This window comes from Sciurus carolinensis, chromosome 7, assembly GCF_902686445.1.
Source record: "Sciurus carolinensis chromosome 7, mSciCar1.2, whole genome shotgun sequence".
Classification (NCBI taxonomy): Eukaryota; Metazoa; Chordata; class Mammalia; order Rodentia; family Sciuridae; genus Sciurus; species Sciurus carolinensis.
Window position 1 is genome coordinate 116,145,084 of NC_062219.1, and position 26,311 is coordinate 116,171,394.

The 26,311-nt window shown below is 57.5% G+C and overlaps 2 protein-coding genes across 3 annotated transcripts; both read left to right on the forward strand.

Moving 5' to 3' along the window:
• Nucleotides 1–6,578: 6,578 nt before the first annotated feature.
• Kcnk16 (potassium two pore domain channel subfamily K member 16) lies at nucleotides 6,579–11,933 on the forward strand. The gene is made up of 5 exons (XM_047559699.1): nucleotides 6,579–6,791; nucleotides 9,807–9,921; nucleotides 10,879–11,045; nucleotides 11,338–11,503; nucleotides 11,710–11,933. The coding sequence occupies exons 1-5, from the start codon at nucleotides 6,579–6,581 to the stop codon at nucleotides 11,931–11,933; spliced, it is 885 nt and encodes a 294-aa protein (XP_047415655.1).
• A 1,587-nt stretch (nucleotides 11,934–13,520) lies between these two features.
• Kcnk17 (potassium two pore domain channel subfamily K member 17) lies at nucleotides 13,521–26,100 on the forward strand. 2 transcript variants are annotated; one of them, XM_047558862.1, is made up of 5 exons: nucleotides 13,521–14,000; nucleotides 17,195–17,309; nucleotides 21,269–21,429; nucleotides 21,728–21,953; nucleotides 25,386–26,100. In XM_047558862.1, the coding sequence occupies exons 1-5, from the start codon at nucleotides 13,614–13,616 to the stop codon at nucleotides 25,724–25,726; spliced, it is 1,230 nt and encodes a 409-aa protein (XP_047414818.1). In that variant the 5' UTR covers nucleotides 13,521–13,613; the 3' UTR covers nucleotides 25,727–26,100. The 2 variants fall into 2 exon arrangements, with proteins under 2 accessions (XP_047414818.1, XP_047414819.1); XM_047558863.1 differs by having other exon boundaries at nucleotides 21,779–21,953.
• Nucleotides 26,101–26,311: the final 211 nt, after the last annotated feature.

Genomic DNA, 26,311 nt, shown 5'->3' on the forward strand with positions numbered 1-26,311 from the left:
GGTGGAGCCCCAGAGCCACAGCAGGCACCTGTCACTAACACACCCCACAGAGCCACCTTCCCTTCCCTGCCCCACTCCCCTGCCACACACCCAGGCCACGTCTCAGGATCTGCTCTGAGGAAGCCCATCACCGCCAGGGCACCCATTTCAGAGTCGTGGGTGTGGGGCTCTCAAAGCTCAAGCTCTTGGGATGGAGAACATGGGAGCCCCCATTCAACCAGAGCCCCCTCTTAACTACTCAAAACTGATGCTCAGGAAAAGGAACCATGCTCCTACAAAAAAAAAAAAAAAAAAAAAAAAAAAAAACCCAGTGGCAATCAGGATCAATAACAGGTGTGTGTGTTTGCTTATTCGATCGGATCCTTTCCCGTGAATCACCCCCAGCTTCCCATGTCCTCGCCGATGGTCACAGAGCGAGCTGGACCTGCTCTGAGATCATACTCTCTGGTCTCCAGGGCAGAAAAAGACCACAGGAAGCTGCTCCGCCCCGCCTCCACAAGAATGCGCTCCTACACCTTGGCTGTGGGGAGCCCCGGGCACCCCGGCACCCACATCTAGAACACGCTGCTTGGTGCTGTGAGGTGGCATCAGGTGGGCTGTTAGGGAGGCGGATGGGAAACCAGGCCTCCTTCTCTCACCTGCCCTTTCCCCTACAAGGCACGTACCTGGGCAGGTGGCCTTATCTTCTCCCCTTGGTTCCAGTTTAGAAAGTGTCCTTTTGCATCTGTGCAGATGTCCATGGAGTTGCTCCGTAAGCCAATACCTGTATCGGGTGGCCGGTGGGCAGCCTGTCCTCTTCCTTATCTCAGGGCTCATTCAGATGGAAGAAGGCCCTGACCGGGTCACTCTGTTTACTCTGCCTTCTCTGCCCATTGTACATGAAATTGATCTGGGGGTTTTGTTTTTCTCCTTTTTCCTCCAATCTCCCTATTAGTTCAGCCTCAGAAAGCCCCTTATCACCTCCGGATGTCAGACCACGCTCTGCCATCAGGCTGGCCTGGCCCTGTGAGATTCTCCATTAATTGATTTTGCCCTCCCCCACTGGGAAGCTCAGATCGTCTCTGCCCATTAGCAGCAATAATTCCCTGAAAGGAATCATAAATCATGCCTTGTGTCCACCCTTCGCTCAGCAGAGGGGTGCCCACGCAGGCAGATGTCAGGCAGCAGAGGCCTTGCTGTCCTGCAGGGTGTCTCCCAAAGTCAACTGAGGACCCTCCACTAGGTGTGCAGTCTGAGGACAGGAAAGGAGGACGGGGGAGGAAGAGGGTGGTGTGGAGAGCCCGGAGGACCTCACCAGTGACGTCTCCCCCAGGTTCCACCATCACGTTTCCAGGGCTTTGGGTTTGTGGCCTTGGGGTTTAGAAGTCCCACCCTTTAAACTGGATGTCTCCTTCAAGGACTCTATCCTAAAGTCCCGCCAGGTTAAGGTTTGAGGGACTTTGCTTTGGGTGGTGAGTGAAGACCCTAGTGTAAGGGGAAGATGTGAGAAGAGAGTAGAGAGGCCAGAGCGCCAGACTTGGGGAAGGGTCCCCAGGGAAAGCGGGAGACCACCAATCTGACTGACTGTGCAGGACAGAGCCGCCTCTCCACAGCTAGTGCCAGGCCGGAAGGTTATCAAGAGATAGTTCACAGTGAGTGGACGGTTTTGCCTGGTACCACTTCCTGCCCAGGACCCAAGGGAAGGAGGGAGGGAGGGAAGGAGGGCAGGAGGGCCCGGGGACAGCGGCTTCAGCCCTCCTCCACCCCAACCTGTCACAGACGGCCCTCTGACCATGGCCCTCGCCGTGTCTCCCATGCAGGTGGGCCCTTCCTTTTCCCTTCAGCTTTTCCCTTAGGACAGCCATCACCACCCGTGGGCTGTGCCCAGACCCATCCAGGATACTTGGAGCTAACGAGGTTGCTCTGTCCCTCCCGGGATCCTCCAGGCACCAGTGGATGAGCGTTCCAGATGACCATGAGAGGACTCTGCACATATCCTGCTTCTCCAGGGCAATCAAAGAGGTTTGATTGTCACAAGGCCCTTCAGGAATAACACCTTGGTTAGAGCCAGGAACTGGAGAGTCTGTGGTAGAGGGTCCGGTTGGCTCGGTCTCTCCAAAAACATGAGAGACCAAGAGAAGCCACATTCCAGCAAGGTGCTGGTGGGGGACCCCAGACTGTGTGAGGTGGGGCTTGTCCAGGACAACTAGAGAGGGTCCCAGACAGCCTCAGGAGGGCAGAGCCAGAAGGACTCCTGAGAAGACGGGCTCGGGTCACACCCCCTCCCGTCAAGGCCACACCTAGCTCACAGGATGATCGAAAAACCGTAGGCACTGTGGCTTTTCTCGGCACTTGTTCCAGCATCAGGACGTTCACTGAGTGTGTGTGTGTGTGTGTGTGAGTGTGTGTGTTACTGGGGATTGAACCCAGGGGTGCTCTACCACTGAGCTACATCCACAGCCCTTTTTATTTTGAGACTCACTAATTTGCTAAGGTTGGCCTTGAACTTGTAGTCCTCCTGCCTCAGCCTCCTGCATCTCTGGACTTACAGGGGTGTGCCACTATGCTTGGCTGGGATATTTAGAGCATTTTAGCTATATTTAGTAGTTGAGTTCATTTTGACAAAGTCATACATCATGGAATTTGATTTCTCCATTTCAGTCGCTGCTCCTCCCTTCCCTCCCCCTCCCTCCTCTTCCCTCCCCCTCCCTCCCCCTCCCTCCCCTCCTTCCTCCTGCTATTCTCCTTCCTTTACTGATCTTCCTTTTGCTCCTTTATTTATTTATTTTTTATTGGTGCTTTCCACCCCACAGAGTAAAATTCCCTGTGATGTATCTATATATGTGTGTACATGATTTTGTTAAATCTTTCTGCATTTCCTGCCCTTTTCTTTCCCCTCCCTCCCACCCGATCTCCTTCCTCTCCACCGATCTTCCCTATGTATTTATGATATCCAATCCCCTTCTTTCCCTTATTTTCTCTAGTTTCCACATAAAAGCAAAAACATTCGACCCTTAATTTTCTGAGTCTGGCTTTATTTCACTTAGCATGATGTTCCCCCTTTCCATTCATTTACTGGCAAATGAAATGATTTCATTCTCCTTTATGACTGAGTAAAACTCCATTGTGTACATACACCACATTTTCTTAACCCTTTCATCTATTGACGGGCATCTGGGCTGATTCCACAATTTTGGCCAGATATTCTTAGCGTACAGCCAGCTCGCCCCTACATCTCACTCTCTGTGATTGGTTGGTGGTGTGTTTTCTTTTAGGTCTCAGAGTAGAGGAGGAACCTGCCATTCATCTACTTGAAAATAATAAAATCCCACACACACACATTTATTTTCAGGTCTCTCTCTCTCTCTCTCTCTCTCTCTCTCTCTCTCTCTCTCTCTCTCTCCTTATTACAGAAACAGTCCTAGACCAGCTATGGCATCTGCCACTTCCAAGTGATGTCCACACAAGTGGCACCCCTGTCCCCATAGCTGGGGTGGCTCAGTGGATGGTGACCCTTGACCCAAGGATGGCCATTTCTTGGCCCACCAGAAATCAGTGAAGTGCCAACCATGAAAATGTCCTCATGGACACCAAGCCCCTCTACATGGGATTTGAACTAGGAAATATCAAGAGAAAGAAGCAGAGACCCCCAGGAGCTGCCCCAATTCCAGGAGGAGGCCTGGCACTGAGCTCTGAGGCAGAGAAATGGCAGGTAGAGCAGAGAGACGGGACAAGTGGAACAGCCAGGCTAGTGGTGGGGTCGGGTTGTTCCAGAACCCAGGGCTCCTACAACGAATGTTCCCAGTTACTTGAGATAACCGGAGTGTGCTCCTGTCCCTTCCAATTCAAACAGGCCGTGAGCATACGTTTTATAAATCATGGTTTCAGTCAGCTTTTTTGCTGCTGTGAACATAAGACCTGACAAGAACAGAAAGGAGAGGAAAAGTTTATTCGGGGGCTCGCAGGTTCAGAGGTCCAGTTCATAGATGGCCGACTCCATGGCTCTAGACCCAAAGAAGGCAGAACATCATGGTGGAAGTGTGTGGTGGAGGAGAGTAGTGCAGAACATCACACCAGGAAGCAGAGAGAAACAGACTCACTCTCCATGTACAAAATATAATCGCCCCAGCGACCCACCTCCTCCAGCCACCGCCTACCTGCTCAGTTGCCTCCCACTTCCCTATCAGGGGACTGACACTCTGATTAGATTAAGGCTCTCATGACCTGGTCATTTCACCTCAAAATTTTAATACATTGTCTCACACGTGAACTTTCGGGGGACCCCTCATATCTAAACCATAACATCAAGTAACCATCAAGAAGTAACACAATACCTAACACTGGCTTAAATAGATAGTTTCTTTGTTTCTTTTTTTTTTTTTTTTTTTTTTTTTTTTTTTTTTTTGCAGTGCTGGGGATTGAACCCAGGGCCTTGTGCTTGCAAGGCAGGCACTCTACCAACTGAGCTGTCTCCCCAGCCCTTAGCTAGTTTATTTCTAGCAAAAAAAAAAAATTATAAAACAGATTGGTGCATACAGGGATCAACTGGGCGTCTCCGCAACCCCTGGAACCTTTATGCTCATAGGCACAAGGTGGTCCAGGGAGTCCAGTCTCTGTACTGTCTGGACAGAGAGGGAGAAAGTTGTGGCCAGCTGCAGCTCCACCCTCTGTCAGGACAGAGTAACTCTGCGCCAAACCTCCATAGCACACTGCCCATTTATGGCCAGAACTGGTCACGGGGCCACCCCAGCTGCAAGGAAGCTTGGAAAGTGGGGCAGAGGACCTCCTCTTCAGGCTTCAGTTTTTCTTCCAGTGGCCCATCCTGCACCTGGGGCTCCCCTTGGGACTAACAGGTGACACTACCTACCAGAGCCCCCCAGGAACCAGGCTGAGGCTGGGACCGTGCCGCCTGTCCCAGCTCTCTCCTTTGCCCTGCCTGCTCACTCCTTACAGTTCTGGCTCACTCCTACCTGTGCACACGCCCACCTCAAGGGCTGCTCCCCGGGAACCCAGCCTAAGGGGATTCACAATGGGCGAGGCCAGTCATGCTCTCCTGGGAGGGTGGAGGGGTCCGATGCTGGGATCTGACAGTCAGGAAGGTGGAAAAGGGCATTTGGTGCACAACTGACAGTATCTGCCTCTTAGCTCATTAAAGGAAACAAAACAGGAGCAGAGAAATTGGAACCTTTGCACACTGCTAGTGGGATGTCAAAGGGTGCAACCACTTTGGATAACGGTCTGGAAGTTTCTCAATAATTTCAACACGAGTGACCAAACATGTCCACATAAAAACTCATACGCAAATGTTCATAGTAGCATTATTTATAGTAGTAGAAAATAAGAACTACACAATTATCCATCTATAGGATGTCCAAAGGATAAAAAAAAAGTGGTATATCCATATACTGAAGTATTACTCAGCTCTGAAAAGGAAGGAAATATTGATACATGCCCATGTGGATGAACCTTCAAAGCATGCACAGAGGCCAGACACAAAATGCCACACAAGGTATGATTCCATTTATGTGAAATTTTCAAAACAGAGAAATGCATAAAGCCTGCAGATTGGTGGTTCCCAGAGGCCGAGGTGTCAGGTATGGGCCATCAAGGCGTCATAGCTAAAGGATGAGGGAGGTTCTCTCTGAGATCATAAGACAGTGGTTGTAGATGGTTGCACAACTGTGTGACTAAACTACAAACCACTGCACTGTGACCTCTAAATGTGTGAATGGTGCGGAGGGTGAATGAGATCTCAATCCAGCTGTCACACCAGGGAGCAGAGAGGGCAAGAGCAGCAGGCTCCATCCCACCCTCTCAGAGTGCAGGGTAGCATCCCAGGGCTGGGATATACTTTGTTTCCTTTTTTGTTCACACACAGGTCTCATCAGCACAGCATCCTCTGCAGGTGGCCTGCTTGAGGGTCTCCAGCAAGACAAATTGTCAGCAAGGATGATAAAGCGGAAGGACAGAGAGAGTACAGCCGAGGCATGAGCAGCAGCACCCGGGACTGCTCTCCAGTGAAGCTGTCATTTGCCTGTTTACTTTGTCCCGATTTGTCACCCAGTTTGCTCTTCCTCGGGCCCCCCAATGGCAGGTCGATACTCCTAACCCCATTTCGTAGCCAAGGCAACTGAGTAGAAGGTCAGCCCACACCCATCCCGATTTCTCCCAGCTCCTGGGCTTGGGTGCTGGAAGCCTTGGTGAGCGAGGAGGCTGCTGAGAAGCCGCCGGGGGCCTGGGCAAGGTGGGCCCGCAAATCAGGTTCAGCCCAGAAGCACCCAACAGGGAGGCAGAGGGTGACCCTCAAAGACCTCAGGAGAACCCGGTAGGCTCCCTGAGGGGTCCCTGCCGCTGCCTTGCTGCTGTTGCTGGAAAGCGGACAAAGCGGACGGGTGGGGGGTGCAGGCCTGTTTGCACTGGCTGCACTCAGTGCAGCGCTGAGGCGCACTCTTCAAACACGACTCCCCACCTGCAGACGCCTGTGCCGCAGGGGGGCAGCGGGGCGGGAGCCGGTGCAGGTCCCTGGCGCTCACTCCTCACCTGCTCCCCGCTTCTCGCCTGTAGTCAGCCCCGCAGCCCCGGTGGGTCCTGGCCACGCCATGCCCTGTGCTAGGCTGGCCGGCTGCTCGGGTGGCCGGGTGCTGCCCCTGCTGCTGGCCTATGTCTGCTACCTTCTGCTCGGTGCCACTGTCTTCCAGCTGCTGGAGAAGCAGGCGGAAGCTCAGTCCAGGGACCAGTTCCAGGTTGAGAAGCTGCGCTTCCTGGAGAACTACACCTGCCTGGACCAGCGGGCCCTGGAGCAGTTTGTACAGGTGAGGGGAACCGGGCAGGAAGGAGACCCAGAGGTGGGCCGAAGAGGGTCGCCTGTGGCAGGTCCAGGGCAGTCACCCACAGGACAATGTCCCATCTGGACGCAGACAGTAATGGAAACAGAGGGGTAAGACCTGCTCCTGGATTGTGGCCCCAAGTCTGAACCAGGATTACTGCATGACCTTGAGAGAGTATTTAACCTCTTTGGAACCAAAGGCCCTCACCTGTAAGGTGAAGAGAAGCAGCAGATCTGTTCTGCAGACATTTGACAGAGGTTAAAATGAGTCTCTCAGCCGTCACCTGCTGCATAGATATGAACTGATGTTAGTGCCATGGAATCTTCTTCTCCCTCATCTCCATACTTCCCTCACCCCAACTCTAAGTCTGCAGCTCCTGGCTCAGGTCCCTGGGTGGAGACACAGATAAACACCAGGACCAGCCGCCATGCCGGCCTTCCCCAGCTTCATGTCACGGGAGCTGGGCTTAGCCGGCAGCAGCTAGGGTGGCCAGGCTCTGCCAGTACTGCACCCGTGAGGGGCTCTCTCTGGTACTGAGGGCGCCACCTGCTACCTGGGCCCCTTCTGCCTCCCTCTCCCAGAAATGGCAAAAGCAGCCAGGCATGGTGGCACATGGGAAGCTGAAGGAAGAGGATTGAGAATTCAAAGCCCACCTCAGCAAAAGCGAGGCCCTAAGCAACTCAGTGAGACCCTGTCTCTGAATAAAATACAAAATAGGGCTGGGGCTGGGGCTCTGGTTAAGTGCCCCTGTGTTGAATCCCCGAGTTCAATCCCTGGTACCAAAAAAAAAAAAAAAAAACAACCAGCAAAAGCAGTTGTTGTGGGTGAAAGCTACCAGAGCAGGAGGTCCAGGGAGCGACCACCCCACACCTACTGCAAAGAACAGACCGAGTGCAGAGTCCTCAAAATGATAACTGACGTTTACTGAGCGGTTACAGTGTGCCTAGAGCGGAGAGGAGCAGGGCGTGGTCCAATCACAATCCATTACCCCCGCGGGGCACCTCACAGGCCTCTTCCTACCATTGGCTGCCGCTATCACTATCTCAAGCTTCTAGTTGAGAACTGAGGCGCAAAGAGGTGGCACGGCTGACCAAGGCTGCAGGTGCTGGTAGACACAGAACTCACAGTCGGGCTCTGCACAGGAGCCCTTGCCCTTCACCGCACACATCAGCATAAGGGCTGGGGACCAGATACAGCCCAAGTGGCAGTTCTCAAAGTGTGGTCCTTGGACCAGCAGCTGCAGCAGCAGCACCTGGGAGCGTGTGAGAAATGCAAACAGCGGGCCCCCCAGACCTGCAGGAACTCCAGGGTGGGGTCAGCAAATGGTGTTAACCGGTCCATCCGGTGACACAGAGGCCTCCCTCCTCGGGGCTAAGGACAGCTGGCCTACGATGTGATCCACGACCTGGGAGGCCAGAGAGAACTTTGTGGAGCTGCGAGACACCAGTCCCTGCTCTTCCAGGAGACTGGAGTCAGAGTCAGGGTTCCACCAAGCAGCGCCCAGGGTCTCCCCAGGGAAAACAGGACATCACTGTCCATGAGAGTCCTCAGCCTCGGGAGGGACCCTCAGCAGAGGAAGTTGAGCTGGGTGGAAGAGTGCAGAGATACGATTCTGGGAGAACAGGAGTCACTGCTGAAGTCTCACTCGCAGCCAGAAATAGTAGTAACTGCTGTACTAAAAAGGCAGACCTGGGGCAGGCGCCTGGGATCCCAGCTATTCAGGAGGCTGAAGCACTGAAGCAGGAGGATCCAAAGTTTGAGGTCAGCCTGGGCAAAAGGAGATCCTGTCTCAAAATAAAGTTTTTTAAAAGGACTGGAGATGTAGTTTCATGGTAGAGCACCTCTGGGTTCAATCCATAGTGCCACAAAAAGAAAAAAACATATATGCCATGAGGAACCAGCCTGCCCAGACCCCAGAACTAGTAAATCTGCCTCTTTTTTTCCATCACCTGTGGATTCTTAGAGGAGAAAATGCTGCCCCCGCCACACTCAGTACTCAGGGAGGTCAGGGTCCTCAGGGAATGTGGAGGGCTCTGGGTGGCAGAGGGGACAACCAGGGACTAGGGCAAGTGCTGCCTGCAGGGGTGCGGGTCTCTGGGGAGGGGCCATGTCCAGGAATGTTTGTCCCTGGCCTCCCTGGGTGTGTGGGAAAGAGAGGCAAGCCAAAGTCCACATCTTCAGCGGCCAGCTCCTGCCAAAATGAGAAGAAGCAGACAGCCCGCTGCTGAGGGCGTCTGCACTGGCCCAGCCCACTAGGGACACCCCACCCTGGCCCAAGCGTGTCCGCCCAGCCAGTGGGAAGTGGTTCCCACAGGAACGAGTGGCCAGAGCTCCCATGCTCCCCCATAGCACCCCCACCCTGACTCTGGGGCTCTACCAGGTGTCAAGGCTGAGCTGTCCTGGGACAATTCACAGCAGGTGGGACAGAGGAGGAGGGCACCCTCCCCATTCTCCAAGAGGCCTGACCAGGGATGGAGAAGCTTGGCTGGAGCCTGCCAAGGTTCTAGTTCTAGAAACACACGCACAACACACACATACACACAAAACATGTACTCTGGACAACACACGGTACCTAGGCAGACAACACACCACACGGCGCTAGTTCACACCCCTGTGCACACACCTCTGGTGGGAGGTAGGCGCACTAGAGGGCCACAGAGCAAAGCCACCAGTTGCCCTAGAAGCTCAGAGAGCAGAGGTCTCCATCCCATCCCGCCCCCAAGCCCTAGGGCTTTCTGCAGGTCCCAGCCCTGTGGTCCCCAGCAAACCCTTCCAGAAACACCCCACCTGAACCCATCCTGAAGCATGTGGCCTGGAGTCCAGCGACCTTGGGCATCACAGCCACTCTGAGCCTTCACTTCCTCTTCTGTGAAACTGGAACAACACTGTGGGACAATGTCATTAAACAGCACAACATGGAAGCACCATGCGGGGAGCCTGGTGACCCTGGTGCACGGTGACTGTCAGCACCCTCTTCCCCCATCCCCACGCTCCCCACAGGTCATCATGGAAGCCTGGGTGAAAGGCGTGAACCCCAAAGGCAACTCCACCAACCCCAGCAACTGGGACTTCGGCAGCAGTTTCTTCTTCGCAGGCACGGTCGTCACCACCATAGGTAAAGGGTTGTGACACGGCAGGGCTCCCCCGCCCAGGCCCCTGTCTTAGTCTGGGCTCCCCAGAAGCAGAAGCTGAAATGAGGAGGTGGTCATGCAGGAGACGATTCAGGAAGCACAGGCCGGGAAGTGCGCAGGGAACGGCGAAAGAGGAAGTCGGGGAGGGTTACCGGTTTGCATGGTTGGGCTCGCCTGCTGCTTGGGACCCTCATCCTCAGGACAGGCCTGCAAGGGGGTGGTCACTCGGGCCCAGCTGACAGAAAGCTGCCTCTGGTGTGTGAACCTCAGCATTCTGCACCCGCCCATGGACCAAGCACACTCCTGGGGCCAGAAGAGTCTCTCAGGCAGAGAGATACAAGGACTTGAGCTGGGAGGTCATTTGTATACAGGAACTGTTCACCAAAGTGCAGGTGTCATCCTGGGTGTCCAAGGGGAGCAAGGCCCCAACAGCATCTGCTATACCACTCAACCAGAAAGCCCAGTTCACCTCCCCTCCAGGAAACCCCCAGGCCCCTTCTATCCCTCGGCCCCCCACCCACTCGCTGAAGTCCAAGTCCACGCACCTCCCTTGACGCTGCAGGCAAAGTGGTGGAGTGGGGGTGGGGTACGGACTTGGACTGGATCCAGGTTTGGCCCACAATCCAATAATGAAGCAATAAGTACAATAAAATAAGGCAGCACAAATCATTAGATATGACACAAAACACGACTGGACATCACGTCCAGGAGAGCGACAGGAGGGTTTCATGGAAGCAGTGTCGTTGGAGATGGGCTTTCAAAGACAAACAGGATTTCTGTAAATACAGATCATCCATTCCCGAGGGCGGGTGCATGCTCATGGGAACAGGGGAGCTTCCGGCCCAGTGGTGATGGAAGACAAACCTCTGCTGGACCCTGGGGCGCTGGTGGAGGCAGGTCCTAACTCTCTCCCATAGCCACACACTCCCTCTCTGCCGCAGGATACGGGAACCTGGCACCCAGCACAGAGGCAGGCCAGGTCTTCTGTGTCTTCTACGCCCTGGTGGGCATCCCACTCAACGTGGTCTTCCTCAACCACCTGGGCACAGGGCTGCGTGCCCACCTGACCACCCTGGAGAGGTGGGAGGACCAGCCCAGGCGCTCCCAGGTACGCCCCTCCCTCCCCTCCAGCCGCACTGTGAAGGACCAGTGTCGGCCACTGAAGCAGACTCTGGTGTGCAGGGCAGCAGGGGCAGACACCTGTGGGAGAGAAGGGACAGCTGCAGGGCTGAGCGAGGGAAGAGCTGAATCTTGACTCCAGCTGGACAGAGATGTGGCCTCTGGCAGCCCCACAGTGTGTGGGGGCCCCTGGAGTTGATCACGGTGTGGCCCAGGTCTCCCCACCCGGCATGCAACCCCAAAGTCTTCCAGGTGGACTCAGGACAGACTCCCTTCCCCAGCTCCTGCAGGTCCTGGGCCTGGCTCTGTTCCTGACCCTGGGGACACTGGTGATTCTCATCTTCCCGCCCATGGCCTTCAGTCGCGTGGAGGGCTGGAGCTTCAGCGAGGGCTTCTACTTTGCCTTCATCACCCTTAGCACCATTGGCTTTGGGGACTACGTTGTCGGTGAGAATGAAAGTCACAGATCTGGGGATGGGGGACCCCCTGGGATGGGGGAGATGGGAAGTTATCAGCTAAGGACAGCTTCCTCCCAGGGACTTCATTGCTGATCCTCATTATGAGGAAAAGCAAGAGTGCACCCTAGTTGGTGGGGAATCCCTGTGGAGTCTGGGGTGGCTGAGCCCTCGGACACTGCTGTCCCCTCCCTGCAGGCACAGACCCTAGCAAGCACTACGCCTCAGTGTACCGGAGCCTGGCAGCTGTCTGGATCCTCCTGGGCCTCGCGTGGCTGGCGCTGGTCCTCTCCCTGGGCCCCTTGCTTCTGCACAGATGCTCCCAGCTCTGGCTACTTGGCAGGGGACTCAGCCTCAAGGACAGGGCAGCCCCTGACCCTGACGGGCTCCCCGGACCTCAGAAGATGCCCATCTCTGCATGAGGCCCGGAGTAGCCCAGCAGTGCCTCCCAGCCTCCCCAGCCCATGCCATCCGCCCACCGGAGATCCTTCCCTGCCCCCTCCTCTCCAGACCCAGCATGTCCAGCCAGGGCTGGTCCAGAGCTCTCCAGGAAGAGAAAGGAAACAGATATGTCCACGAAAGCACCAGAGGGGAAATGTAGAGACACGGTGGAAGACGTGTGTGTGAATTGAGATGTGCACCCTGTCCCACAGCCTCAGTCCCTGCCCCTCAAAGGTGACCTGGAAAAGTCGAACACATGGCCAGATCTCCACTGACCTCCCACATACCCCAGCTCTGGAGACCTCAGACAGGAAACCAAGGGCAACTTGATTTGGGCCCCATTTGATGGGTGCACAAGGTATGTTTGCCACGCCCCCACTATGTGCTAGGTTCTGGGGTACAGCAGTGAACATTCTTGCCCTCGCTGTGCCTTTAGACTATCTAGCAGATCTAGCAGGATAGAGAATTGGAGAGGCAGCCCAACGCAGTGTCCAAAATGTCCTTGAGAGCAGACCCAGGGGAGCGTGAGTCCATGGTGATGGCTGACTTGGGGTCGGGGGACACTTTGGAACACTCTGGAAGCTCTCAGCTCCCTCCCAAAGCTTGCCAGTCCCTTTGCCCAGAGGTCTAGAGCTGTCTGTGAATGAGACAGGACCAAGAGGTCCAAGAGGATGTCCCCAAGAAAGTATTCCACCATTTACGTCCCCTAACCTCCAGGGAACATGCTTGACCTCATCACTCCTCTGGTCCCCTGTCTTCTTGAAAACTTTCCAAGAAGCCCCTGAGAAGCCAGAGGGTGAGCAGGTCCCAGGAGCCTTTCAGGAAAGGCCATCCATGGAGACCGGCCTCCCATGGGGACGTGCTCTCCAGGTCTGGCCTTTCTCCTGCTGGGTTGCAACATCATGGGACAGAAGAGACGAGAGATTTGGACCAGTCCCTGCCAGTGCCCAATCTCACCAAAGATCATGAACTCCAGACCCTGCTTCTCCCACCACCCCAACTGCAAGCAGACCCCCAAGTGGCGAGGTCTCCTGGGAAGCACTGAGGCCAAGCTGTGGAGGAGAGGAAGCTCCTGGCCAGAGACCCAGGGAAGATCCACAGCAGCAGCAGAATACAGCTTACACCCCAGACCTGAAACTCCGAAAGAGGATGGGAAACAGAAGACACCCCACCCATGGACTGCTTACACTCCCTGGCCCTTCTGCTTTCTGGGTGGAGAAGAGACTTAGGGGAAAGGAGGCACGACCTGGTTAAGGTCTTCTTGCCTCCCAAGCTCACAGACAAGTGGCGGGTCAGCTGGAGTCCTTCTTTTTTAAGTACACAGGGTGGTATGGACGATCCAGGGAGAAGCTGATAGGCACCAAATGCTTGAGGATGGTCCAGGGTCCCAGGACCTTGAGCAGGAGCCCCAAGACAATAAATGTGGCTTCTGCTTTCTCTTCCCCTCCAGTGGTTTCCGGTAGTCCCTCCCACCATTTGCGGCAGGAAATGCTGGGGGCTCTTGACCCCTTCCCTCCCAGTGCCTGTGGTCGCCCAGCAGCACTCTCTTTCTCCCTGACCAAGACCCAGGAGTGGGCACTCCACAGATTTTTGAAGTGGAGCCAGATACCTGGGACACGCAACCTCTTTTTGTCCCTGGGAGTGGATCCTGGCGGGGTGGGATGGGGCAGGGCCCCGCCCCCAGCACGCCTCTTCCCAAGGGGAAACTGGCCACTGGCAGCTGTTTGCTTAGAGAAGGGGCCAGCCAGCCTCCTGGCCCTTCCTTTCCACCTCAGATCCTGTCCACAGCTCGGCTCCTGTCCTCTCCCGCCATGCACCCGTCGCGAGCTCCCGCGGCGCACGACGGCGGGGTTCGGGGCTGCGCAGTGCCAGGCACCGTGCTTCTGCTGTTCGCCTACCTGGCTTACCTGGGGCTGGGCACCTGCGTGTTCTGGGAGCTGGAGGGCCGCGCGGCTGAAGAGTCCAGCCGCAGCTTCCAGCGCGACAAGTGGGAACTGTTGCAGAACTTCACGTGTCTGGATGGCCCCGCGCTGGACCTGCTGATCCGGGTCAGGGGCGAGCGGGGTCGGCCCAAGCGCGGCAGGGAGGGAGGGACGGGGAGCGAGGGGTGCGCCGGCCCAGGATGGGAGAGTCCGCTCTGGCCCCTACAGGAAACCCGGGAGCGTTTATCCCAAAGATTGGGGAAGCTGATGGATGGGGCTTGCCGGCCATCGGTGCGTGGGGGCAGGGGGGTGGGCTGGACCGCCCGGGACAGGGTCAGGGGTCTGGCTAAAGGACCGCCAGCACGGTGCTCCGAGGCCTCCTTTAGGGGGTGAGAGAGCATGACTGACCTGTGGGGAAGGCACAACCGCTGCACAGACGACCGAATTTGGATGGGAATGAGGACTACAGAGGGCGATTCCCTGGGTCACAAGCCAACAGGGCCGTCCAGATGCAGTCTGGAGATGGGAAATGTTTGGTCTTGGCAGGTCACTGTGTCCGAGTCCTACCTTAGGTGAAGAATGAAAGGACACATCTAGCCTCTTCCAAAGAGAGAACCTGGGTGCAAAAATGAGAATTGGGGATGAGGATTTTAGGGGCTGTGGCCTGGATCTAAGAATGAGCAGGACCAAGGGCACTCACCATCCTCAGAACTTGGGGGAAAGGGGCGCAGGGCGAGCTTGGCCCAGCTGGTGGGTGGAATGAGGCCAAGGTGCACTTGTCTAGGGCAGGGGCAACAGAGGGAAGGGCTGGAAGTGGAGAAGAAGGGTGGATGCAGAGCCTAGTTCACTGCATTCGGAGCCGCAGATGCCCGGAAGGGCCAAAGTGGAAGTCGTGGGGGAAGGAAGCAGAGGTCTCTAAGGAACAGAGGCCAGAGGATGGAGACCCAGTGAGGCCAGGGAGGCAGGGGATGATTCTTCCCCTAAGAGCATCCCAGACACATGGAAATCTCTTCTGGGACACTAGGCTGGCAGCTGCTCATTTGGTGGCTGCATTAACTTCCTGAGCCCTGGCTTGGTCCCCACACCCCATCCTTCAGAGCCCAGAGTCCAAGGCCTGGGCCTAGAGAGCAGTGCCCCCACCCAGAATCTGCAGTCTGAAGTCCCTGTGGTTCCTCTGCCAAGGAGGGCAGGTCTTGCACTCCAGAGTCTCCAGCCAGAGTCAGACCCTAGAAGGTAGCAGGAAACTGTGGGTGTTGCGGGGTGGGGGAAGCAAGCACTGAGTGGAGATGGAGTTCTGAACCCTTGGACTGGGCCAGTTCTGTAGGATCTGGAGCTGGGCAGGGCAAGGATGGTCAGCTAGGACCTGAAGTGGTGCCTCTGTCTCCCAACGCCACCATCTTCAAACTTCAGCAAACATGGCCATCTACTGATCCCTATACTGGTGCCATCTGACTTTCCCCTCGCAAAGGTGGTGACCTTCGACTACACGCTGCTTGGGTGGGTGACAGTGATGGTGATGGTGCTGGCAGTAAATGCTCTGGGCAGCCCTTGCGGTGCCAAACACCCTTCCCAGTGCTCTGCCCCTATTAATTGTTGGTTCTCACCCCCCTTGTGAGTAGGTACTGTTCCTATCACACCTATTTTAGAGATGAAGAAACTGAGGCTCGGAGCAGTTAAATATGAATGTGAGGCTATAAGTCACGAGGAGGGCTGTGTACCATCGCAGGTGATGGTTCAGTGTGGACCCTCAAATGTCCCCAGCCTGGCTCTCACCTCCAGGCAGCCCCCTCCAATGCCCTCCTGCTCCGCTCTCAGCTCACCCCTGCTTCAGACCTTCCGGCGGCTCCAGCCATGCTCAGGAATAAGGATGTGGTCTCCAGACACTGCCTCTGAGCACCAGACGTGTCCCTGCCACTTCTCAAATCCTTCAAGGCCAAGAGCAAGCAGATCTCCTCCCAGACCATGCTCTTCCAACCTGGTCCAAATCTCTATCACTGACCCACGTCCCCATACCCTCAGGCCTCTGGGAGGCTGCCGATCCTGCCCCTATCAAATGGAGCCAGGAACCCAGCCTTCCAAATTTTTCCTCTCTGTTCCTCCTGGACCACACTGTGCCAGGATGTGCTCACGGCCCTCTCCATCACGCCAATCCCTGCCAGCCCCTTCAATGGTGCCAGCTGCCACAGCACACCAACCTGATCCTGCCTGCCCTCCGCTCTGTGACCTCGGATGAAGCCGTCACTCCATCCCTGGCATGACAGAGCCAACCACATGGGGCCCCCAACCAACTCTCAGCTCCCCGTTCTAGACCTCAGATAGAGTCTCGCCTCCCAGCCTCTGCTCCTCCTGACCCATCTCACTAAATATCCTTCCACCCGGAGCAATCCTACTGATCCTCAAGGACCCTCAAGGCTTCCTCCTTGAAACCTTCTGTCCCTGTCTTCAGCAGAATGAACACCTTTCTTCTCTGTTTTCCTGCAGCAAAATATTCTTAATAGTGTGATAATAGCAACCACAACAGGTACTGTTCCAGGTCTTCACATATGGGACCTCCTTTAAGCCGGGCAAGGTGGTGCATGCCTATAATTCCAGCAACTAGGGAGGCTGAGGCCAGAGGATCGCAAGTTTGAGGCCAGCCTTGGCAACTTAGCAAGACCCTAGACCCTGTATTTTAAAAAAGGACTGAGGATGTAGCTCGGTGTAAAGCACCCCTGGGTTCAATTCCCTGTACTGAGAGAGATAGAGAGAGAGAGAGAGGGGGAGAGAGAGAGAGAGAGAGAGAGAGAGAGAGATTTCATTTAATCCCCACAGCTATGAAGTAGGTACTATTAGTATTTCCATTTTACAAACAAGGAAACTGAGGCTTAGAGAAGTTTGGTAATTTGCCCAGAGTCACGCAGCACTGCTTCCTTAATGCCCAAGCCACCACTGATTGTACCACATCAGAGTTAATTAAGTACATCTCTGTCCCAGCAAGGGCTAAGGTCCTGCCTCTTTCATCCTCTAGTCCCCTGAAAGCACCTCGTGTTGTGCCTGGCCTCGTGCTTCCTGCAGGAAGTGGGTGAGCAGGGGAGTAGATGAATTGTCCACCAAGCACACCCTGCCCCGACCTGGGCTCTGGGGCAGAGGGAACGAAGCAGCCATCGCCATGACCCCTGCCTCCGGGAGCCCCGGGTCCACTGGAGGGATGGAGGCTCCTTGCCCGGCCAGGCTGGGATGGAAGAGTGGTGGCGAGGACTGTGCCTCAGAGACATGCATGCATTGGGGTACAGGGCCGGTCACCCCGCAGAGCCTGTTGGTCACTGCAGCCTCTCCCCCAGGACATCATCCAGTTGTACAAAGACGGGGCCCACCTCCTGAGCAACACCACCAGCATGGGACGCTGGGAGCTCATGGGCTCCTTCTTCTTTTCTGTGTCCACCGTCACCACCATTGGTAAGGGCAGCCTGGGGCCGGGTGGCTGGACTGGGGAGGGCGGCCTTTCCCTGTGGGCAGAGGGGCCAGTTGCCTTTGGAAGGGCCAGTAACGATTCACCCCGCCAAGTGCAGCGGCTCTGTAGCGCGGCCCTGCCTGGGAGCAGGAGAACCCTGAGCCTCTCTGCGACCCACTGACTCGTTTCTGCATTTTATCCAGGTCCCAGGGGACTGGGTGGGATGTTCCAGTCTGAGAAACATGTTCCTAGGGGACCTTTTCCCTCGCAGCCTTCCAGAGGTCAGAGCATCTCCTGATGGTGCAGGAGAGATGCCTCTAGGCACCAGAAGGGTCCCTGCGTCCCCAGCTGGCCCACCCAACACTGAGCCCCAGGGGTGGGGTGCAGAGGTGAAGGAAAGTTGGGAAGAAGGAAGGGGCAGTGGAAGAGACTTGAGGCCCCTGTTCTGAGCCCTGCCACGGCCACCTCCAGAGAGGAGCATGCCATTCCCAGGCCTGGTCCCCATCGCCACCCTCCCCAGCCCCTTTCCTCCACCTGGGTCAGCCCTGCCTGCAGAATCAGTGAGGTGGAACTTGTCCCAGGGGGCCACAGTGTGAAGAAGAGAAGCCCTAGGTCCTCGCCACTCAGAAACCCAGGAAATAATGCAGTTCTGTTGCCTCCTGCCCTCTGCCCTTGGGGCCAGCCCCAGCCCCTGCATGATCCCGGACTTACCACTAGGTGGCAGGCTGACACCACCAGCGACCTGGGCTCTCAGCCGGGCTCTAGGTTGACCAGGAATCTCTCTCCAAGACCAGTATCCCAGTCTGTCCTCCCTAGAGGGGGCAAGGCGAGACCACCCAGAGGACTCTCCATCTAGCTTTGCATAAGCCAGTACTTCTTGGACAGGGGTATCGGGCTACTGGGGAACTCGGGCAATCCTTCAGATGAGCGTGCTGCAGAGGCCCTCAGACTCCACGGACCCTGAGCCCCTGAAGGACAGTGAGGATGGTGTGCACCCAGCTTGTATTCCCAGGGCCTCCTACAAGCGTGGGGGCACTCAACAAATGCAGCCCGATAAGGAATCCATGTCCTGAGTTCTGGAGGAGCAGGGAACTTGGAAGCACGGTCCCCGAGAGCCAGGTGTGTGGGAGCCCTTGTCTCTGAACCCCACACCCTCTGCCCTAGGCCCAGGAACTTGGCCTACCAGATTCGGAGCTCCACTCCGTCTTCCTGCTAGGCCGTTCCTAGTCCAGAACACTCCTTCCTTCCTCCCTCTCAGCTCTTCTCCCAGGCGCCCACCCTTTTGGAGGGTGAGGGGTGGAGGAGGGAGCCCCCCACAGCACACACCCGAGGTCCTCCCGTGCAAGGGCCAGACCCTCGGACATTCGAGAGCTCATTCTGTCCATGGAGCAGCCTCCAAGGACAGGGATTATTTTCAGTCACAGATGAGGAAACTGAGGCACAGAGAAGTTGTAGGATTTCCCCAAGGTCATAAGCAGCGGAGCTGGAGTGTTAAACCCGGGGTGGGGTGGGGGGCTCCTTCCAGTGTCTTCTGTCCTCAGAGTTCACAGGATAGGGCGGGCATTCTGAACAAGGAGAACACTTGGGTCCCATGGCCCTGAACACTCACACACCTGGAGGAAGAGACAGGAGGCGTGGGACACTGTGAGGGGGAAATGCCATTCTGAGAGGAACTGCGGGCTGCCCCTGAGAAAAGGGGCTGTCCTCCCCAAGCTCTAAAACTTGGGGTCTTACAATGACTGGGGCCATTGTAGATGGGGTGGCCATGGAAGGACTCACCCACACAGTAATATTGATGCGGAGACATGAACAAAAGGAGGAAGCAAGTTACGCAGGTATCCGAGGAAAAGCCGTCTGTCAGCAAGTGCCAAGGCCCTGAGGTAGAGTGTGGCCAGGGTGTTTGGGGGACAGTGAGGAGGTCCAGGTGGCTGGAGAGGGTTGGAAGTGAGGCTAAGTGCAGAGGGAGTGTAGAGGAGCCTCCCAAGGCGCTCGCAGGGGAAAGAGGTGACAGGTGGGAGGTGACCTGATGTAGAGGTGGCTCTCTGGGGGCCACAGTCAGTCACCCAGTGTCCACACTGAGCACGCGAGGGCTTCCTTGACACCCACTGACCTCTGTGACCTGAGAGATGACGGAGAGTGATGGGGAGGAGAAGGATCCATTGACTGTCGGCCTTGGAAAGCCGCAGACCTGGAATGGAGGTGGCACCGTGCGCTGCTGAGAACTGAGAGAAAAGAACCCTGGCAGGGACGGCCCCAGGAGGCGGCAGGCAAGGGCTGGGCACCAGAGGCTGACCTCTCCAGGAGGCTGGCAGAAGGAACTCCACCTTATGACAGGGACCCTCAAAGGGCCAAGAGGGGTGCAGGGCGGGGCACAGGCGGCCTCCCAAGACCTGGGCCCAGGAGTCGGTCCCGGGCGGGGCGCTCACCCCGCACTCCTCCGCGGTCACTTCCACGGCACCGCTGGGGGCACCGCGGGTACACCTGGCGCCCAGGGGCTCACGTCCCCCTGCACAGCTCACCATCGTCCTGTCCCACCACTGCGGGCGGGTGTCGACACCCCATCTTGCAGACAGGACACAAGTCAGGAAGGTCAAGCCTCTCGCCCAAGATCCCACCTCCCACACGGGCAGAGCCGGGACCCAAAGCCAGGCAGCCGATCCGCCTCCAGAGCCTCGCTGGGGCTAGCTCGCGTTTTGGCCTCCCAGTCCCCCTCAGGGACCAGCAGGTCAAACAGTGCAGGGACTCGGGAAGCTGAGACAGGGGGTTGCAAGTTCAAGGACGGCTTGGGCAACCTGGCCAGACCTTCTCTTAAATTTTTTTTTAAAAATAGTAATAGAAAGGACTGGGACATAGCTCAGCGGTAGAGCGCCCTGGATTCAATCCACAGAGCCAGAAAAATAATGTTAATGCAGTACAGGAGTGGGGTGGGTGGCTGTGGGGACCCCATCTGGGGACGCGGGAATGTCAGGCAGGGATGTGGGGCAGAGGGGACATCCCTCCATGCATCCATTCTACTTGCGGTTCATTCGCCTCTGGCCATGGCGACACTTACTCAGCATCGGTCAGCACCAGTCACTAAGATCAGGAAGGTAACTCTGACCCCACCTGTGCTTTTGAGGGGCCGTGCATAGCACGTGGGGAGACAGGCTTGAAAGCCAGTCACACTCACACACGGCTGTCCTCCAAGCCTCGCAGAGTGCTGGGGAGCCTGGCCTCCCCCTCCCCTCATCTCCAAGACCCGAGGTCCCAACTTCCACCTCCTCTGGGTCAGCTCATGGTCCACGGTCTGCCCCTCAGTCCCAGGGCTCGGGAGGGAGCCCAGGTGTGTTGGAGCAGCCCCTCTGGGAATCGGATGTCAGGACGGAGTGTGGTGTGCAGCAGAGAGGAGGGCGGCGGAGGAGGGAGAGCAGCCAGACCCTCAGGCCGCAGGTCTGACGCCCGTGGAGAGAGAGGGAAGGGGGAATGCTCACGTGATCAGAGCCGCGGACTGCAGGCTGCCCTGAGACTATCTCAGGGAGGTGACAGAGAGCCTGGAGCGCGGTGGCCAGCCAAAGGAGGCCCACCATGCCTGGCCACAGGGAAATGCAGCCTGGACATGCTCAGCCTCAGCTTGAGGGGTGCAGAGGATCCCCAAGGGGCAGCAGCCAGAAGCTGTGCCTTCTCCCCTGCCCCTCTCCTGCGTCCTCTGTCCACCCAAGAGGTGGGAAATGAAGACTGGAGAGAGAAACTCCCAAATGGGCGGGTGTGGCCTCCACACCTGCTCAGGTTCCTGGGGCCTCCTGTCAGTGGGACCCGATTTCCCCTTGGAAGGGGGTTGTGGGATGCACGGAGGAGACAGGTGCAGAGAGCCCCTTGATAAGTTCCAGCTGCCCAGTCTGCAGGGGCATGGAGCGAGGGCCCGGGGCTCCCCTGTGACTGGGCAGGGCAGGCTGGAGAGCCTCCTGAAGCAGCCTTCCCTCCTCAGGCTATGGCAACCTGAGTCCCCAGACCATGGCCGCCCGGCTCTTCTGCATCTTCTTCGCCCTGGTGGGGATCCCGCTGAACCTCGTGGTGCTCAATCGCCTGGGCCACCTCATGCAGCGGGGGGTACACCACTGTGCCCACAGGCTGGGGGGCACCTGGCAGGTGAGGACTGTGGAGTTGGGGGATGGGTCCCTTCGGGAATGAAGAGCCGTGGTGGGAGTCAGGGCGCCTGGTGGGTGGGCAGAGCTGACCGGTGGGGATGTGGGACTGGGGGCCACTGACCAGAATCGGGTACTTGGTAGTAGCGGGTCAGGGACGGGGTGGGGCCTAGCAGACGGGAGGACATGCAGCCTGGAAGGTTCCCTGGCTGGAAACCTGAAGAACACAGCCCGGGATGGGGGCTCCGGGGTGCCCCCTCTGAGTCAGGGAGCAGCTCGGCACCCCAGGCGTCTGCGCGCAGAGGCCCCGAGCCCCGGGCAGAGGCCACAGGGCAGGCGCTGTGTGCACCCAGGACCCGGCCCAGGCTCGGTGGCTGGCGGGCTCGGGCGCGCTCCTCTCGGGCCTGCTGCTCTTCCTGCTGCTGCCCCCGCTGCTCTTCTCCCACGTGGAGGGCTGGAGCTACCTGGAGGGCTTCTACTTCGCCTTCATCACCCTGAGCACCGTGGGCTTCGGCGACTACGTGATCGGTGAGACCCCTGGCGGGCGGGGGGCTCTGCCCCGTAGCTGGTGTCTGCCCACCCACTGGGGGATGGCTTGGAGGCACGAAGTCCACGGACCCAGTCCCAGACCAGCTCAGCAGCCTGTGGTGGGCAGGGCTGAGGTGCCCCCTGCCCGTCTTCCCAGCACAGAACGGTCCTCCAAGTACACAGGCCTCTGCTGTCCTGAGAACCCGCCACAGCGGCGCAGCCTGACCCCCTCCCTGCAGGCCACCTCGCCCACCCCAGTGCCCTGGGGAACTCCCTTGGGAATCAAGTTCAGGAGGCTCCCCAAACCCCAGCCTCCCCGGCCCCTGGAAAACAATCAGCAGCCACTGAGAGCCAGGACGGAGGGCCTCACGGTCCAGAGGGCCCAGGCCAGGCCGTGGGCAAGACAGCGCAGGGAGCTCTGGCCTTGCCAAGTAAAGCAGAAGCAGGTGCCCAGCAGGTGGCAGCGGAGGGACATTGCAGCAGAGAGCCTCAGCGCCCCTTCCCTGCTCCCCAGGCGGCCAGCCCTCCATGGGGGAGAAGAGCTTCCCGGGGGAAGGTTCCCGCTGAGCAGGGGCCACTGGTACCTCCTCAGACCCCTGGCCCTGGAGGGAGGATGACAGACCCGCCTGGAACACTGAGGGAGGTTTTCCCAGGCACCCCTGGCAGCCAGCACCCCCGATCTACTGAGGAGGGAGCTCAGAGAGTCCACACTGGGCCTGAGGTTCCACAGCGAGACACGAGCTCTGGTCTGTTTGACTCCAGCGCTTGGGCTTTGTCCAGACGGCCTCCCATGCCCTCTCTGGGCCTCAGCGTCCCAGACTATAAAGTGAGGGGCTGGGCCAGGAGGCCGCCAAGACCCCATCAGGGCCTTCTGGCCTCTGGTGCAAGATCCCCTTCCCTAATCTTTTCCTTCCCCAGGAAGAGGGGCCCAGTGTTGGGGCCTCATGCTGCCCTGTGTGGTCTCCCCGATCCTGGCAGCAGGGCTGTGACACTGGAAAGAAACCCCGGGAAGGTCTCTTCCGGCTGGCTCATGTCCCCTCCACCCTCAGAGTAGGAAGATGTATGTGAGGAGAGCTGAGCCCAGCGGCTCAAAGGCCACAAGGCACCCTTGCAGATTCTCCCATCTGTCTTCCTTCTGTCTCCACTGCCTGCCATTCCGTTAGCCAAGCAGGACTGTTGGGTGTCACTACACAGGTTGGGCACTGCACAGCCCAAAGGGCCGCCGTTCCCATGGAACACACTAAGAAGGGTGTCCATGGAGTCGGACAGCCTTGATCCTTGTCTGCCTGGCTCTTTTGACATCATGTCACCTGCCCAACTCCTCTAAAAACCATCGATATTTTCCCATCATCTTAGGATAAAGTCCCCGAATCCACAACTAAGCCAGCAAGGGCCCACCTTGTGGGTCCACTCTTCCTGTCCACTCTCTTCTCTTCCTCCTGCATCCAGCCACCACGAAACATGGGGCAGGGGACAAAGAGGAGCTGCCCCTTCCATATCTCCAGAGACTTGCTATGGCTAGGACTCTGGCTCGCTCTACAGCGCCTCGGTGCCTGGGGCAATCGGCCACGGGGGCCCCTCTGCGCTTCCTCTGCAGATCTTCCTGGCGTGCCTGAGAAACAGAAGCCCGAGAAGGGCAGAGAGACAAGGCCTTAGAGCAGGCAAGCCAGTGCAGATCTGGGTTAGACCCCCGAACCAGGCCACCTCACACCACGCGTGTTCTGAAATCTTCCATTCCTCTTCCCCAAATCTCAGCTCTCCTGGTCCTCCAGGGGTGGGGTCAACCTCTTTCTTGTACTGGGAGTGCTAAGGTCCACCGCTGGGCCCCTGGGTGTCATTGTCCCTGAGTGGGCAGCCACTGGACCTTGCCTTTACAGCTAACCCTCTGCCTGGAGGCGGAGTCCGGAGCAGCCCCAGGTCCACCTGCCGGCTCCTCCCTGGCCTTGGTCTCTCCTCCCTCGGTGGCATTTGCAACTAGGCTGAGCGCGTGCCAGCTGCCAGGTCTCCTTCCTTTTATAACTTCAGCTTAAAAAAAAAAAAAATGAAATAAAAGTGGGGGAAGATGCCCCCCTCTGGGGCCAGGAGCAGGAGCTGCGGTGCGAGCCAGAGAGCAGGCTCACGGTGATCTCATTTGGGACCGCCAGCGGAATCTGGCCCGTAACCCAATCAGCCTAATCCAATCCCCGCTCCTGCCTGCCGCCAAGGCAGCGCTAGGGCTGCGGCCTCAGCCCCACGCGGGGTCCAGGAGAGGTGCTGGGCCTCGGGGAGCCAGCCCGAGCCTGTCCCGGAGTGCCGGAGGGAGGGGGTATGACGGGGAGCTACGACAGAGAAGGCCACAGGGGACACTGGAGGGCAGGTCCCCAAATTCGAGTGGTCCAGTCTGATGAGGGAGGCAGGATGGAGGCCCAGGGAGCAGAAGGCGAGGGGATGCAGGAACAGAACGACGGGAGGCACCCAGCTCGCACAGCCAGCCCCGAAGCCCCTCCCCTCAGCCCTTACGCGCCCAGGGCAGAGGCGCTGGGTCTCCAGGGCACGGTGCACCAACCCAGTAAGGTCCCGCCTGCTCTGCCATCCCGAGCACCTTAGCCACCTTAGCCCTGGGGTCCCCAAGGGCCGTTGCAGGAGGTCACCATCACAGATAGGAAGCAGCAGGCCCAGCAGAGGCACTCGGGCCGAGGGCGGCAGAGGCGACGGTCTGCTGTCTGGCTGGGCACCTGAGCTGAGCTCTAAGGAGCAGGGGAGCCCACAGGCCAGGAGGAGTCGGACAGCAAGAGCACCCGGCTGAGGGGCAGCAAGTCCAGCGGCCTGAGGAGTGACAGATGGAGACGCGGGGAAAGGCCAGAGGGACAGAGCAGAGGGTGCTGGGGAAGTGGACAGGGCCTGGGCCAGGACCCGCCTTCATCCTGAAAGTCAGGAGGCAGATCACCGCCTGGTTTCTCAGGTGAACGGGCAGCTGCCAGAACTGAGGCAGATCCAGACCCGGGCTCCCCGGCTCCAGGAAGAGGCTTCCTTCCAGAAGTGGGAGACCCAAACACAGAGACATGCTCACCCCAGAGCGGCCCCGGGACGCCCCTGGAGGTCACAGGGCACACCCAGAGCTGCTGATCCAGAAGGGCAGGGTGGCCGTGGTTGCATCTCTAACCAGTCCCAGGTGCTGGGCTGCCCATCTGGGGGAACATGCCTTGGGAAGCACAGGGACGGGACCTAGACAGAGTCCCTCGGAAAGACCAAGGGGAGGTGAGCTCCCAGACCCAGGTGCCAATCCCAGGAGGTTTCCTGAACCCTCGGGTGGGGACATGAGGCCTGGGATCTCAGGTCAGCTTGGACCCCCCAGGTCTTGTCGCATTGACGCCTTGGGTGTCCCCGTCTGTGTTTGGGAACATGGTCCGGACTTCCCCAAGCCCCCTGCCTCTGACCTTGCCTTTTCCCCAGGGATGAATCCCTCCCGGAGATATCCATTGTGGTACAAGAACATAGTGTCCCTGTGGATCCTCTTTGGGATGGCGTGGCTGGCCTTGATCATCAAACTGGTCCTCTCCCTGCTTGAGACCCCAGTGGGGACGTGTTCCTGCCACAGCTCCAAGGGGGACCTCAAGTTCAGAAGCTGGAGGCAGAACCCAGTCGGGGGACCCCAGGCCCACTCCCCTCAGCCACACTGCTCCCCAGAGGGGCCTGTGGGACTCGTACAGCATCTGGAGCCCTCCACTCGGGTTGTGTGCTGTGGCAGGGACAGCCAGTCACACTCCAGTATCTCGGATCTTCCTCCTCAGTAACAAGACCTCTGATTTTAAGCACAACATAAGAACATCCAGACTAAAGACTATGTTTTCAGTCTTCCCTTCAGGCTAGGTGCAGCTATCTGATTAAATTCCACCAGCAGGATCAACAGACAAGTCTCCTGTGTGACTCTGGAGATGGAGCATGCCCCTCTTCCCCCACTTCCTTCCTCTAGCTGATAATGCTTATATTGGTGGCTGGTGCTCTGGCAGCCATTTGGTACCACGAAGCAGAAGCCATGTTTGCGATTGATGGCGCAGTAACAGAAAGAGCCTGAATCCCTGATGATCACAGAGCCATCATAACAAACCTGGACTGAAGACCACCTGACTTCATATATGTGAGAGACAAATATGAGTCTTATTTTAAACTGTTATTTGGGTTTTTCTGTCATTCGCATACTAATTCTAATTGAAGCACACACTTGGACAAAGACAGTATCTGAGACTGGAGGCCACACCACAAGAAGCCACCCCTGAATTCATTAAGGCTTTGCTTATAACTCCTAGGGTTGATACTGCCGGCAGGTGGCCTGTCCCAGCTCAGCTGCTGGATCCTTGCTCTGTGGCTCAACCACGCCA